Below are 15,810 nucleotides of genomic sequence, written 5' to 3'. Positions count from 1 at the left end.
ATATTATATTATATTATGTTATATTATGTTATGTTATATTACATATAATATCATTTCATCTGAGAATCTGTAGCATAGAATCTGGCATACGGAAAGAACTACAAATACTTGTCAAAGGAGGAAAAGAAAGAAAGGAGGGGGAAGGAGTTTCTTAGTTTATTTTCTAGGATACATTTCGAGAAATAGAAAAATTCAAATATTTCGCACTGAAAAAGTAAAGTAAAATTATGATACACTTTTCATTCCGAACTTAAGTTCCAGATAAATTAAGTGATTATAGGTTTAGATAAGAGTCAATGACATGATTTGTTTTCCTTAGAGCACTGAATGGTTTTGAATCATTAATTACAGGTAGAAAAGCTTAGGAATCTTAAAACTTAAAACTACTATAGGGTCCACTTTTACTGGGTGAAGATAAGTTGCTTTGGGATGATGTGATAAAAACAAAATGGGCACCATGATTTGATTTCCAAACAGCACTAACACACCCTTTTATGAACCTGTCTACTGGGCTAAATGAGGAACACATCTCCATACTTAGAACTCACAATATAAATGGTAACGTTTGCCAATCATTAAGGCTTGACTGTTATAATCAACCTTAAAAACAAGTCTTATTTAACAGTCAGTAGAAAATGGCTTTCTCCAGCCCCTAAGTATGAAGTGTAAACTTTTGCACTTGTAAAGCGTTTTGGAGAACATCTATATATTGTGATCTAGATCTGAGAAGTGCGAAGCTCATAGAGCCATTTGCCCAAGGCCCTTAACTGCAGAATCAGTATGTCCACTCAGGATTTCTGCTTCAACCCAAGCTGGTGAGTGGAGGTTTGAGGGTTAAGGCGGGAAAGGGAGGAAGCAAGAGAAGAATTCTTGTAACCAGTGGATTTCCACCTCATCATGCTGCCTCCAGACATGGGGTGCCCATGACAATTTCTCTTCCTCATTTGACTCTTTAATCTGTAATGTACATTGTCTAGATGGTTTAAATATTTTTTCATCCATGAAAAAAACGCTTAACATAAAGTTGTATATCCAGTAAGTATCAACTATACCAGAGGAAATGTATAAATATGTAAATGAAATGATGGAAGAAACATTTTATAATCTAACAAATGTTATGAAAATGAGAACTCGTAACTGCTTTATTCTTCTGTACTATTTATGCTTTTGAAGTTTTCAACTGTGAATGCGGATTTTGTTTATAATTGGAAAAAAGTAAAATAATAGTAAAAATTCATCTCAAATCATATGAGAAGTGACAGCATATTTATACATTGAGACATGTCAACATACACACACATAATATATCACACAGATTTTCTATAAGGAAGGTTTCTAACCATTGTCATTTCCGGCTCAAAGTTGCTAAGTTTATTATCAGCCTGCAATGGGTCCCCACCAACTAAGGTGCATGATCTTTAGACTTTTGCCCTCTGTGACCAGTGAAAGAAAGCTGTAACCTTGAAGTCCATCTCTCAGGAATTTGGCCTTTTTAGGGGGAAAGGGGCTGCCAGGTGACCACAGGGCCTCAGCAGCCATATGGACTACCCTCTGAATTAAGCTACAGTTGGTGATGACTAATCATCCTGTCTCAATTTAGACTAATAGCAGCAATTTCAGTAGCACTGCATATAATTTATTTATAATCACCCTGTCTCAATTAAGCTAATAGCAGCAATTTTGGTTGCACTGCATGTAACCAAGTATGTTTTGACAGGAAAATATATTGTTGGTGAAGGAGTGATGAGGGGAAAGGGGAAGAGGGGAGGAGGGTTGGAAGAAAGTAGAGAGAATTCTCCACGATGCGAAGTTATAATAACACCACTTGCAGTCTACATGTGATCACTCTTCTTAATCCCAGAATTTTTGTCACCTGAGTGTGTCATTTCTATAGGGGTTTGGGGGAGAGAGTAAATATATGGAAAAGTTTTGTGAGTATTCTAGACTGAGATGTCTACTCCATCATTTCTTGATATCATGGCTGAGGTTAACCCTCAGAAATGCTATCTTTAGACTAGAAAGAACGGGGGCGTGGCCTGAGGTCGGTCAGTTCACTTCTCACAGCTTTAGTTTCTGCATCAGTAAAGTGAGGCTTTTCATCGTAGCCACCTCAGAGTGTTGGGTGAATTAGATTAGGTAATGCACGCAGGGCATCAAGTAAAATTCTGAGCATAAAAGAGACACCCAAACAACGATCCATTTATGCAAAATGGGGGAAATCCAAAAGCTGAGAAGTCTGGTCCAGAACATAAAAAGGATAGGCTCTGGAATGGGTCATTGAGCCCCATCACCCATCCTTGGCCTTTTTAAACAGCATCTGTAGAATTCTTACCTTGCTATTTATATTTGATTTGGCCAACAACGAGAAGCATTTTTAAAGTACTTACCATTGCCATCTTGTAGACACTGGCCAAAGATTTGCAAACTAATAGACAAAGGCAGCGCTGACCATGCCCCCTCCCCTTGCCCACTCTGCACTGCTGGCCACGGCCATCACTAATGAGGCCAAGAACCTATTCTGGAAAGGATTCAGGTACCCGGTTGCCCAGCTCAGTATCCTAGGTCCATTGTTTTACTTCTCTCCTCCTTTCTTCCTTCACATTTAATAATCAATTTTTGTCCATCCTTCCTTCCAAATATCGTGAGTCTGTCCTTTTTTTACTTTATTCTCACTGCTACACCTTAATTCAGGGCCCCATCATTTCTTGCCTGGATCACAATAACTGCTTTCCATGTGTCCTTTCTCTGTCACCTCTCTACAAACCCAAATCCCCATTCACGTCAGCCCAAGAAGACTTATAAAATGCAAATCTGGTGGGGTCACTCCCCTCCTTAAAACCTTTCAATGGCTTCTCATCACTTTTAGGATAAAATCCAAAATCCTTAACATAGTCTAGAAGGCTTTGTGTGATCTGCCCTGCCTACGTTTCCATCTCTGTGCTAAACGACAATTGCCCGCATATTAGGTCTCCAAATTTGTCCAATGGTCTTATTTTAATTATTTAAACACGCCATGCTTTTTTCCACATTGAGGCTTTCACACATGCTGTTTCTCCTCTGGTTGAAATAGTCTTCCCCACTCTCTCAGACCCATAAGCTATGACTTGGCCTTTCCATCTTTGTGTATACTGTACGTTGAGAGACCTTCCTTGATTTTTCCAAAGTTTATTGGTTTTCCTTCACAATACACTCTCTCAACATCTTCAGTGTTTCTCCTTTTAGACAATTATTATACTCACTAATACTTATTAAACTCAGGAATCTGTTTGTCTTGTCACTGGATTTTCAGTGCATGGCATACTTGGCAGATTCCCAAGTAAGAGCTGTTAAAAAAGTTATACAAAACTTAGGCAAAAAATTACTGTGTGCCTTTTCAAAGTCAGATTAGATCACTGTTTAACAAGCTCCCTCTGGGGGCACGTATATTTGTTTGACATGCAATATACTGCTTGGTAAGGTCCAAACTCTTCAAAGTTGGATGCTGACTAACGAAAGGTTGATATCGGAACATACTTATTTTATGGTCCAGTTGCAAATGACTTCTGACCAGTAGAAAAGAGAACACTCACAGTCATGGTGTCGTTGCCTTACGAGATATTCATAATTTGCTTGGCCGTCTTTGCGATCTTATTCTGGAGTTCTATTTCTCAGTGACCATATATACTTTGGCCTCTGGCGTCCTCCTTTGCACCATCTTTGTCATCTTGCTGGGCCCCTTGGTCCTGAGTCAATGAATTTTTGACAGATGTTCATACACACGTACCTGTATGTATGTCTGTTGTTTCTAACTCTTTGAAAGTGGTGCTTTGACAGAGCAATTTAGCAGGAGTGCAAGAAGTCTGATGACTCGACTAGCTGGTAGATCCTTAGAATATCTTCTGACAGGGCCCTCAGATGGAGGAGTTTGGGTGGGAGGAAGGAAGAGGAAGGGAAAGAAGTATTCGAAATATAGTCCTGCTCTTGGGGAAGAGCAAGGCTTTTGTTGGTGAGTAGGAAAACTGAACGCCTTGAAAGGCTGCAAAGCAACTTGAGAGACTGGGATGAAATAACACAGAAGAGCAGTTATGCTGATTGATGTTTTTCTCCTCCATAAAGCCCCTTCCAGTGCAGGTCTTCACCTAGACACTGGTGCAGGTGTTAGGGAAAGTAAAATAGGGAGCTCTGGGGTTGGGGTCTGTGTGATAGGGGCCGCTGGTCCTCCCTGAGGTCTGTCCCCTTCCTTTTTTTCAGACAGCACTACTGAAATACTTGTCTCTTTTGCAGTTAGTAGTGGCCCTGAGACTGAGCTGTAGTCAACGAAATTTGAGTGAGGGGATGTGAGTCACCTTCAATCCTCCGGGAGCAGTTTCCACTCTCTCTTCTATGCATTGGCAGGATGCAGAGGGCTCCAAGGACTGGGAGGAGGGTGCAGCCATTACGTGGAAGGAGACCTGATCTCTGGACGACAGTGTGGAGCGATTTCCCTATTGACTACACTGGAAATAAACTTCCACTGGGTTAAGCCATGGAGATTTAGGGGCTGGTTGATAAGCAGTTAGTCTATCTTGGTGGCTAGAGAGCTTAACTCAGATCTCCCTCTTTCCAGAAGTCCTCCCTAACCATTCCAGTCCACAGCGGCCTCAGAACTGATAGCATACACTACGTGACTCATTAATTCTGTACCTTTTTTGCCCAAACTGTATTACCCAAACTGCGTTCCATGGAACACTACCATCATTCAGGATAATGTTGCTAAAGGTTAAAAAAAAGGTTCCTTGGGTAAATAAGTTTGAGAAATGTTAGGTTAAATGGGTTTTCACTTTTGGAGGACTTTCCAAAGCCTCTAATGAGATGACAGGACTTGTAAATGCTGGAAATGGAGTTCAAGCACACAGCGCTTCTCCCTTTGATCATGAGATTCTGTTTCACAGACTGTAGTTTAGGAAATGTGAATATGACCCCTTCACTTGTATAGATATTTTATGCCTCCTGTGACATTTAAGTGATAAAGCGGTGAATTTATTTTGATCTGATGCTCTGTGCTCAAAGTATAAATCACAATGCATACAGTTCTAAAACCATTGGGCCTAGGGAACAGGCAGGTAGGTGGAAGGTTTTCGGGAGTCAAGATATGTGGGTTGGGCCTTAAAAGGTGCATAAAGTTTCTCCCGCAGGGAAAAAGCAGGTGGGAGGATAAGGAAAAGCATCCCAGGCACAGGAAACAACGTTTACAGGAGCCCGGAAGCCGGGAATGGTCAGAGAAAAGAAAGTCACTTTTAGAAATGGAAATCAAACAGATCCACTTGGATTCTGCCTTCTAGGTTTACGGTTTTACCCTAGTCCCGTCTGCCATCCCTTTGGGAAGTGTAGACACCCCTCCTCCCACAACCCCACAACAGGAGGTCCCTGGAGAGCAGGGATCCCGTTCTATTAATCGTTTCCACCCCGCATCCTGCACATGGCCTGGGACACAGCTCACAGACACGTGAGGCCACACTACCCTCTCTGAGATTCCTCATCTGAAACTGAGATAGTACAACCTTCCCAGGGGTTATAACATTTAAATTTTTTAAATGCAGGTCAAGTCTTTAGCCAGCGCCTGGCACACAGTCCGTGCTTAAGCAATGTTATCCCTAAATATCATTCACTTAACAAATGTTTGTGGGAAGGAGAAAGGGAGCGGGGATGGAGGGAAGGCAAGAGGCTGGCGACGTAAGGAGAAAGACGAGGTAGACAGAGCGAAGTACCGCGATCCTACTTCATTTCCCCACTTCGCGAACCCTGGAAGACGATGCCCTTTACCCTGTGTTTCGGGAATAGTCCTTCCCTGGCCTCATTTCTCAGAGTGGCTGTTTTGGAGACCTCGAAATGAGATGTTGGGTCAAACGTCAGTACATACTGCCAAGAACCAGAGGTCAGGGGAAGACGAGAGCATCCGGAAAGCCAGGGCACAGGGCGGAACAGAGGGTTCTTTCAGCAAGAACACCCGCCCGCTCCTCACTCACTGAGGCCAGAGCCTGTGGGGCCTGGAGGGCTGTGGGGAAGCTCCCCAAAAGGTTTACTCTGTCCTTGGCCCATCAATTCCTGGATCTGATGAGAAGTCACAGGAAGGAACAGAAAGAGCCTGGCCTCCTCATCAGGAGGACTGTGTACCTGATAAATTGCATTTTTATGATAAAATCCAAGACACAGAGAGGCCAGGGAGCCAAAGACATGGGCTGGATCTGTAAGGAGAAGTTAATTCCAGAGTTTTAAGACCAGCCCTATCTGCTCCTGAGGTGACACAAGGACAGAGAGGGAAATGGCCACGTCTATGGACTGACCTCTTCTGCCTCTTCCCCAAATGAGGGACGTGCGTCGGGGCAGGAGGACTGGAGGTTGGTCGGAAGAGAAAGGACCCCTATGGGCTGATCCCACAGACTGAGTCCAAGGCAGCCGGACAGCTTTTCCGGAGAAACGGTACCTTTGGAGATGTCTTGTTCTCTGGGCCCATAGCCAGGAGGCCCCAGAAAGAGACCCGTCAAAGAAGACAGCTCATAACCTACTCGAATGTGAAGACTCATATAGATGTGAGGAGAATCGGACCTCTGATGAAATACAGACACTCCCATTGGGCAAAACTAAACCATTGTGAATGAAAATGGCTTTCAAGTCATTTAAAGATTAAGGGAACCATTTGCCTGGGTGAAGAATTAAAGATAGTCAGCATGATGGTGGCACTTCTCACCCAGAGAAGTAGTCAGAACTGGCCCCGAGCCAGCCTGGGTGCCTACCTCCCATCCCCAGGACCCTCTGCTCCAGAGAAAAAGAGGATAAAACCCTCCCACACTAGTCCTCTACCCAGAAAGCATTAAAGGGCCCACTGCCCTGCCCACAGGACGCAGGACAATCGGAGTCCTCCGTCTGGTACGTCAGACCTTTTCAAATCTAGTCCTCACACCTAACACACCCATCCACCATTCTAAAATAGTCCAGATACTTTCAGGACCCTGAGACGCTGCATATACTGTTTCCTCAGCCTGTAATGCCTCTCATTTCCTTCTTCGACTAGAATATTCTACTCAATTTGTTAAGATCCAGTTCCAATGTCACCACTTTCCATGTCCAACTGGCCCTGGCAGAGTTGTTAGTATAGTTTACTGTTTCCCAAGCACTTGAATTCAGCCTCTGTAATTTTAGAAAGTCAGAAGTAAAGATGATTTGTGTATATGTGTAAGGGTGTGTGTACACACACCCTTACACATATTATACGTAAACAATAGTTTCTGCACGGTAATCCATATTTGTTTCAACAATAATAATAACTACAATGGTGATGATACGTAGGTAGGCACTCAATAAATGATTATTGTACAAGCAAACAAATGAAGACACATTGCTCGCGATGGGAGTAGGGGGTGTAGGGGGGCGGGCAGAAAGCATCTCATCTGCAGGGCCATGGACTCACGGGGTGGTCTGCATCCAGTTCTGCTCCGTAGCTGAGAATCTGGTTGGCAAATCGGTCCAGCTCCTGAATGGTTTTCGGGAACCAGGGCACTGCAACATAGAAAGGCAAAGTCCTGAGCAGCAGACCAGCGGACCAGTCCTTACCCACCTTACGGCTAAAAGTTTATATCCTTTTACCAACCTCTCCCTATTTCCTCCACCCCCAGTCCTGGGCAACCCCTTATCTACTCTCTGTTCCTATGAGTCTAACTTTTTTTAGGTTCCACATATAAATGATACTATGCAGTATTTGTCTTTCTCTGCCTTGCTTATTTCACTTAGCACCTTGGAAACTAATTTTAAAACATGTTCCCAAATACATTCTCTTTCCAGATTTTCTCCGAATTATCTCAAAAGGCATCTCCTTCCTATTATCACGGTAGGACAGTTTTTGACATTTTTCTTTAGCAGCAAAATATTATATGTAACCCCAGAACATAAAGCAGATAAAACCAGAGCTGTTCTAGCATAAGCAAGGATGAGTCCTTGCTGTCACATCGTTCTGTCACATCTCCCTCTCAAAGGCCTCAGGCATCCGGGCAGCTTTTGATGCCAAAGCCATTTTGAAAGCCACTCGTGAAGCGGAATGAATGGCGTCTGCTAGGCCGGGATCTGACAATGCCTGGCAGAACCTGAACAATCCGTGGGCTTGCGTTTGGAGCAGCACAGTGGAGGTGGGTCCTGAGCTGTGTGGCCTGTAGACACTAGGTTTTACAGAGAGAGGGACCCTGGGGGTGGAGCAGGTGGGAGCACTCAAATCCCTGGGGCCGACAGGAAAGAAGGTGCTCAGGAGGTGGAGTTGTCCCAGGAATGAATGGAGATTAGGACAGTTAGGTGCCTGAGGTCCTTACTTTGGTTCACCTTAAGGTCCATGAGGGCAGGAACCATGAGTGCATTGTATTCGAGGTACACAGAGTAAAGTGATTTGTGTATATGTGAAAGAAGGAGAGAGAAAAGGAAGAAAAAGAAGAAAGGAAGGGAGGGAGGAAGAAAGGAAGGGAGGGAGGAAGTCCGCTTGTGTGAACATGTGAGGCATTAACAGCAGTGCCGTCATCCACGAGTGTCCACTCTGGTCTAGCTGCCGTTTCTGAAGTATCTCCCAAACTAGGAAAGTATTACGACTCCTAATGTAAAGATGAGCAACTGGAGGTCTGAAAGCCTAAGTTACGATGTTAAGATCACACAGGAAGTCAGAAAGTGATAGATCCAGAAAAAAATCAGAGAGCAAAAGTAGACATGGTGGAGGCCCGTGAGCTGAGCCCAAGGCACCCCTCACTCCCCTGAAAGGAAGTTTAGGTGAAAAGATGCTGACCTTGCAGCCAGTCAGGTCTGGCTTAGGATCCAGCCTCTACCTACCTACTTTCCTCTCTGTGCCTCAGTCCTAACTCTGTAAAAATGGGAATAATGGCAACAGCAATAGGAAAAGCAGCAAGCACTTTTGAGGCCTTACCATGTGCCAGGCACCGTGCCAGGCATTTTCGGTGGAATGCCTCTTTTAATGTAAGAATTATAGGCAAAGGTTGCAGCCCAGTTCTGGCCTATAAGAGGGAGCTTGCCTTTTCTTGCATGTTATTTCTGATTCTGGCCCAGCTCAGGTCGGGCAGGAAAGAGCATGCACGCCATCTAGTGGCCAGAGTATGGAAATGTCATCCATGATCTATATAGAGGAGCATCAGGCAAGAACCAGTCACTTTCCACGAAACAAGATGCTTATCTCAACAGCATTAATAAAGGTCGATGTCAGTGATAAAAAACTGAGTACTGTTCTAAATATTTTCCCTATGAAGTGGGGATGATTGGTCTCCCCATAGTACAAATGAGGAAACTGAGGTAGAGAGAAGTTAAGTGCCAAACCCAAATACACACACTGCTAGGAAACAGCAGAGCCAGGATTCAAACTCAGGCCCAGCTGACTCTGTGGTCTCAGGTCTTGACCTTGAATCCATCCTACTGTCACAGGAAGGTGACAAAGCACGGTGGTTGGCAGGACTGGCTACCTGATTGTCCTTGCGATTCCTCACCTGAGGTTTCCGTGCCCCTAAGGCCCAGCCCACTTCTCAAGACAGACTCCCTGTAACAATGACAACAGAAGCAGACATCGTAGTAGCAGTTCTGGCCAGCGCTCACTGAGCACTTGCCACGTGCCAGGCGTTGTCCTAAACACTTTCATGTACCGCCTCACCTAATCCTCGTAACAGCACCGTGAGGAAACTGAGGAACGGGGAGGGTAAGTCTCTTCACAGACCTCCTTGGTCCACCTTGGAGTCTAGGTGAACTCAGCACATGCTCTGCTCACCTAACATGGAATCTGGCTGCCCACTTTGTCTCCTGAACTTCTTGCCAAGCTTTCCTTTCTTCGTGAGTACAGAGCCTTGCACAATGGACTCTGTCATCAGCACTAGAAATGGGGTCTGTCCCTTACCCAGGTGTGGAAGGACTTGAGAAAGGACATTCCATTGTAGTCAGCCACCTCTGAGACCATCTCTGTTTCCCTGTCACTTCATTTCCAAGGCATCCCTTTCCCACTCATTAATCATCCAACTTTTGCTTAGAAATCATCCATAATTCTGGCAATAACAGCTCCTGTCAGAGATAAGACAAGCCAGCCCTTTCTTGCTGTACCACTTTCTGACTCCGGGGACCCTTCAACTTGCCAAAGGGGATCCCACATATATGTATTGAGCAGCTACAACTACCTAAGCACTGGACAGTAGGGGGTGAGTACAATGGAGTTGTCACCCCCGTTGTGCTTATGTTCTAGTGGGAGCAACAAGAAATAAGCAATAAATAAATTTAAATACATCCCAATGCCAGAAAGTTCTTGAAGAAGGAGGAAGCAGTGTAAGGAGATGGAGAGGGATGGGATGCTATTTTGTATGACATCTTATGACTCTAGACCCCAGGGTGATGGTCTTGGCTACTCCGCACTGCTTTGCCATCACCCAAGGGGATCTGGGATAGCCAGGGTCCATCATTGGTCTAGAGCTGGTTCCCTGTTTGTCACAGGGAGAGTCAGTCCAGCAGTGATTAAGGGACAGGGGAACAGAGCCACACAGCTTACACTGGAATGCTGTCTCTACACTTACTAACTGTGGTACCCAGAACAAATTATTAAACCTCTCTGTGCCTTAGTCTTCCTAGCTGTAAAATGTGGATATAATGGTGCTATAAAGTACTACTTTATAGGAACAATATGAGGTTAGATGAGTTACTAAATGTGATTTGCTGAGAACAGTACTGGCACATAGTAAACACAGTTGACCTGTGAACGACAGTTCGGGCTGCACGGGTTCACTTACACACGGATTTTTTCAATAAACAGTATAAATGTATTTTGTCTTTCTTATGATTTTCTTAGTAACATGTTATTTTCTCTAGCTTACTTTCTTGTAAGAATACAGTATATGATACGTCTGATATACAAAATACATGTTAATTGACTTTTTGTTATCATTAAGGCTTCCAGTCAACAGTAGGCTGTTGGTAGTTAAGTGTGGGGGAGTCAAAAGTTATATGCAGACTTCTGACTGTGCAAGGATCAGTGTCCCTAACTCCAGATGTGTTCAAATGTCACCTGTACTATTACTGTTCAGCTGCAAGCTCCAGGAAATTTTTTTTTTCTTTACTCTGCCCTTAGCTCAGCATAGCATAGAAAACAGAGTAGAAAGTCTTCCGGCGGGGCCAGAAAGTCTGCCACTTACTTTTTGTGTGTGTAACTGAGCAAGTATTTCATCTCTCAGAGCCTTAGTTTTTCATCCATAAAATAAACAAAAACTATCTATATTATTGCATTTTTGTATGAGTTAAATACTACAGCAAATGTGGCACAGCAACTGGCTCACAGTAAGCGCTCAGTGTTAACCATTAGGATGACAAAAATTTTAATGATGATGATAAAAAAAAGAAGTAAGGAAGAGGAAGAGGAAAGAAAGGGGACCAGAGTCAGCAAGGTGGTGGTCAGCCCAGCTCTGATATGGACAGGCTTTCTAATCTCGGGCCTCGGTTTCCCCCTCCATACAATGCGGGTTGTTGGATTCACTTGTTACTTGTTACTTTTATGGGTTTCACATCCTGAGACCAGTGGAATACCTGTGAAAGGCTAAGACCAGCCATAGGACACACGAAAATACACTTCCAGTTCAATCCATGTGTCCGCCTCACTTGTTTCTGGGAGTATAGTTACTACATTTGTTCAGCTCCCAAAATGCATTGCTTCTACCACTTCCCTTTCTCCTCTCACTGAAGAAAGAAGGTTCTACTCCACAGACAGAAGGAAGCCTTTTTGCCCCCACCTTGATTCAGAGCTCTGAGTGCTTGCTGTTCCCTCAGTGAACGCCAGAGGGCAGCAGAACCAGCATAGTATCAGCTCTGAGTGACTTTTTTTTCCCCTGCTCCTCCAAAGGGAAAACATTAGACTTATCCGTGGAAGAAAAAAAAAAAAAAAGTCAGAGAACTTGAGAAGTTTGCAAAGACTCAAAGAATTCGAGTCTTGTCAAAGAAGAGACAATGGTCAAAGCAGCTGAAGCAGACTGTTGTCACAGAGGGATCCTCAAGCCCCACTGGGAGGGGTGCTCACCCAAGTCCAGGGGCTTCCAGTGGCTTCTGGGCCATGTGTCATCATTCAGAAAAGGCTCAGAACACAGCAGGCTGGAGAAGTGGCAAAGCTTGGTGGCTAATCACAGGCTCTGGAGCCAGATTGCCTGAGTCCAAATCTTGCCTCTGCTGCTTCATATCTTTGGGACTTTGGGCAAATTATTAAACTTCTTTGTTCCCCAGCGTCCTATCTGTAGAATGTCTATAATAATAGTAGGTACTTCTGAGTGTATGAGGATTAAATCAACTAATGCTTGAATAGTGCATAGAACAGTGCTTGGTACGTAGCAACTGCTTTATAAGTATTTGGTGGTATTATCCTTATTATATTGCAGAACCCAAGTGACAAGGAGTGACAGGCCCAGTGCACACTCTCCCCAGGCAGCGGCCCAGCCCTACCTTTGAATCTATTCCTCAACTCCTCAGACCTCGGCTGATGTTAAGGCATCGTCTCCTTGGGTACAACCTATATGTCATCTGGGTAGAAGGAAGACCTGAGGCAGGCCTAATGATTCACCAGCCGTCACCTTAGAGAGCAGGGACAAACCTTAAGGAAATGAGACCCAGGAGAGGCAAGTTCCGGGTGTTGGGGATGAGGGATCAAGGTCCTGACATGCTTCACTTCCCGGGGAAGAGGTGACCTGAGCAAGACTAAAGCAAACAGTGTGCGGGCACCAAGTGCTCAAGGCAGAGAGACTACAGAGGACCCCAGACCAAACTTCTACATTTGTGTCTCTACGTTCTATGCTGAGCAAAGGGTACGAGCATCCTGGATTGGAAGCCAGTAGGTCTACGTTCAAGTTTTCTCTCTCCCAGCCACATGCTGTGACTTCAAGCAAATCACTTGATGGGTGATTCTCTAGCTTCTCATCTGTGAAACAGGATAGGAAGCCAATCCCTCACCAGCCTCCTGGGTTGAGGTGAGAAGCAATTGACTCACAGGTTGATCCGCGAGGTCGTTACACTTAAAACACACACACGCATATCCACACACACGTCCACACCCCAGGGACACTTGTCTAGTTAGGTAAGTAAGGCCACACAGGCCACTGGTGGCCGGGCTGGAGTACACAGTCCTCTACAACTGGGCTGGAGTACCTACTTGTGTCTCAGTCCTCTACAACTGGGCTTTTCCAATTTCCCGAGCCAAAAAATTATAGCTACATTTTTTTCCCTTTAAAATTCCATTTGTCGAGAGCTTATGATGCACCAGACACTGTGCTGAGAGCACTTCGCTTCCACTGTCTGCTTTCATTCTCAAAGCAGGAGGTTTTTCATTCTCAAAGCAATCCCAGGAGGTGCACCACTGTCATCTCTGCTTTACCTGTGAGCAAACTGAGGCACAAAGAGATAAAGGGACTTGCTCAAGATCACCGAGCTCGCTGAGCTGGAAACAGAACCCTGCTGCTGTGTACTCAACCGCTCCACTGGGCTGGCTCAGAATGAGGTAGAGGGTATGGAAGGTCCTGATTTTAGGTCCTAGTTCTCCCACCCGGAGACGGAAAGGAGGGGATAATCTAAAACAGGAATCTAATCCCTGGGACAGCCCTGGGTCCTCCCGCCTTTCATCCCAAGCCTCCCTGGATTTAGGGGACTAACTTTTCCCCACCTAAGTTCTCGCTTCTTCATAGACACCTTCACATTTCCTTTCTCTTCTTCAGTGAAGGTCTCAGGCCTCACCGCCAACCCGGTCTCACTGACAATGCTGGGAATAGAGACTGACCCCAGTGACCCAGGCTTCTGTTTTGAAAAGTTAAATCAGATTAGTTCATTAATGACCTTTGCAAATACCTCAGTGGTGGGCTGGCCTCTGTGAACCCCTCCAGGGCCCTCACGGGCTGCTGGGCTTGGTGGTTAATGAATGACTTGGGCAGGCTGTTTCAACAGAGGTCCTCTGTGAAGCCAGAGGCACTGGGGGCGGGGGACAGATCATTAATAAATATTGATTTGGTTCCAAAGGAAGCAGCCCGCGGGAGAGCTGGCCCTGGACACCCACGTCGTAGTCTCATTAAGTCAGGGTCAACTGCTCAGCCCGACGCCAAGCGGGGGCCGGCTCGGGAATGCTCCTAAGCCAAAGGTCCCCACAGGCCTGGCTGGAGCCTGCTTCCTGGCCAGCGAGTTAGAACAGGGCTCTTAAATTTATAGCAGTTTAAGGTGCAGATTGGATCCCGTCTAACCCCCTCCGTCCAGCCAGACGTTCACCAGCCCCAGGGTTTAGCCAACGAGGCACCCAGGCTTGCCCCAGACTTCTGCCTCCAGCCTGTCTCAGAGTGAGCAATAAATTCTATTTCTTAGGCCCGAAATAGAAGGATGCTTTCACCCCTCTTCGCTGGCTCCTGGATGTCTCTCCTCCCAGGCAGTGGCCTCCAACCCCCAAGGAAAGCAGTCGCTGTGCTAACCACCACCGCACCCCCTAAGAGAGAAGGGTTAGCTTGCCAACATCCTGCAGGACGAAGACTTTTAATGGTTTTATTTTCCTTCTTTGAGGAGCTTCTGCTTCCTCTCTAGAGAAGGAACTCCTTCAGGAAAGTCTTGGCAAGAATGAGTGAGCCAACTGCCGGCTGACAATGCCTAGCTCCCTCTCTCTCCTCCTCCTGGACCGGGCGGTGGCCGGGCATAGCGGCTTTAGGGCCTACTTCTATCATTGACGTGATGGGCAAAGCATTTGATCTCTCTGTCCACATGTTAAAATGAGAATGAGAACCAGATGAGTAAAAGGGATCTAGCCATCAAGAGTGAAAATGTGTTGAAATGAATAAAAGCAGGGAATGAGTACATGGATATGAATGAAATAATGAACAAATTAAAATGGCCTGTAAGTTCACTTATTCCAGTCACCAGTCTAAAGTGGAACCGTCTTCCCAATATCCTTTTTAAAATGTCACAAATCTCAGAAACATATCTTGTGGCAGGTTGCTCACTGTATCCTCAAATATCAAATTCTTCTTTCTGAGCACTCACATTGCACTGAGAGCTCGTTACCTGCCACTTCCAACTGGAGTTATGGTCCACCTGCACTGGATCAAACAGGAGACCTCTAAAACCTCTTCATAGAATGTCCATCTCCCTCTAGAAGCCCTTCCCTGGCTCTGCTGTCTTCAGAGAGTCTGGGCCAGGCCTAAGGAGTAAGAGGACTTCACCAGCTGTCACCTTGGAGAGCAGAAACAAGGCTTAAGGGAATGAGACCCAGGAGAGGCAATTGCTGAGTGCTGGGGGGGTGGCGGGGGGTATGGAGATCTGTTGAAGCAGAAGTCCCATCCCCAACTGCCAGGACTTATGGCAACATCAACACATCCTGCAAGCATCCAGGTAGACTGCAAAAAGCCATCAGTCCTGCATGTTTTTTACAAACAGTACTTGGTCTCCTGCAGACCCAGGGCCACAAGCATCTACAGCCCTGAGAGACACACATGGAGCCAATTGAAATGAATGGGAGGACAGAGGGAAAAAGGAAACACTGCAGAGGAGCAGAGGAAGGGAGAGAAGGAAGGCAGGCACGGGCACAGGTGGTGGGAATGGGGGAACTTCACCCACCTGGACCCCCCTCCAGCCTTAGGCAGCTTCTCTCTAAATGTTCTTATCTCTTTGGGAACCAAGATAGCTTTGAAAATCTTCTCTTAAAAAAAATATGCATGCACATGCAAGTGTACCACTTGGCCCACAATTCCAGGGGCTATTTAGACTCCTCCGAGGAATGCCATCCTTCCTCCCCTGACACTCAGTCTGAAGCTTCAGCCTCACCATGGTGCGGCT

General features: G+C 45.5%; 1 protein-coding gene across 2 annotated transcripts in view; it reads right to left on the bottom strand.

The window, feature by feature from the left end:
- Positions 1 to 15,810, bottom strand: part of PAH (phenylalanine hydroxylase) — a 56,259-nt gene that overhangs the window by 18,095 nt on the left and 22,354 nt on the right. For both annotated transcript variants that reach the window (XM_006914537.1, XM_006914538.1), the window contains exon 4: positions 7,427 to 7,515. In XM_006914537.1, the coding sequence (XP_006914599.1) occupies positions 7,427 to 7,515 (89 nt within the window). The remainder of the gene's footprint in view (positions 1 to 7,426; positions 7,516 to 15,810) is intronic.

Source organism: Pteropus alecto, unplaced genomic scaffold (genome assembly GCF_000325575.1).
Source record: "Pteropus alecto unplaced genomic scaffold, ASM32557v1 scaffold94, whole genome shotgun sequence".
In the NCBI taxonomy this organism is placed as follows: domain Eukaryota; kingdom Metazoa; phylum Chordata; class Mammalia; order Chiroptera; family Pteropodidae; genus Pteropus; species Pteropus alecto.
The sequence above is the reverse complement of the archived record's forward strand: the minus strand, read 5'-3'. Positions and strand labels throughout refer to the sequence as shown.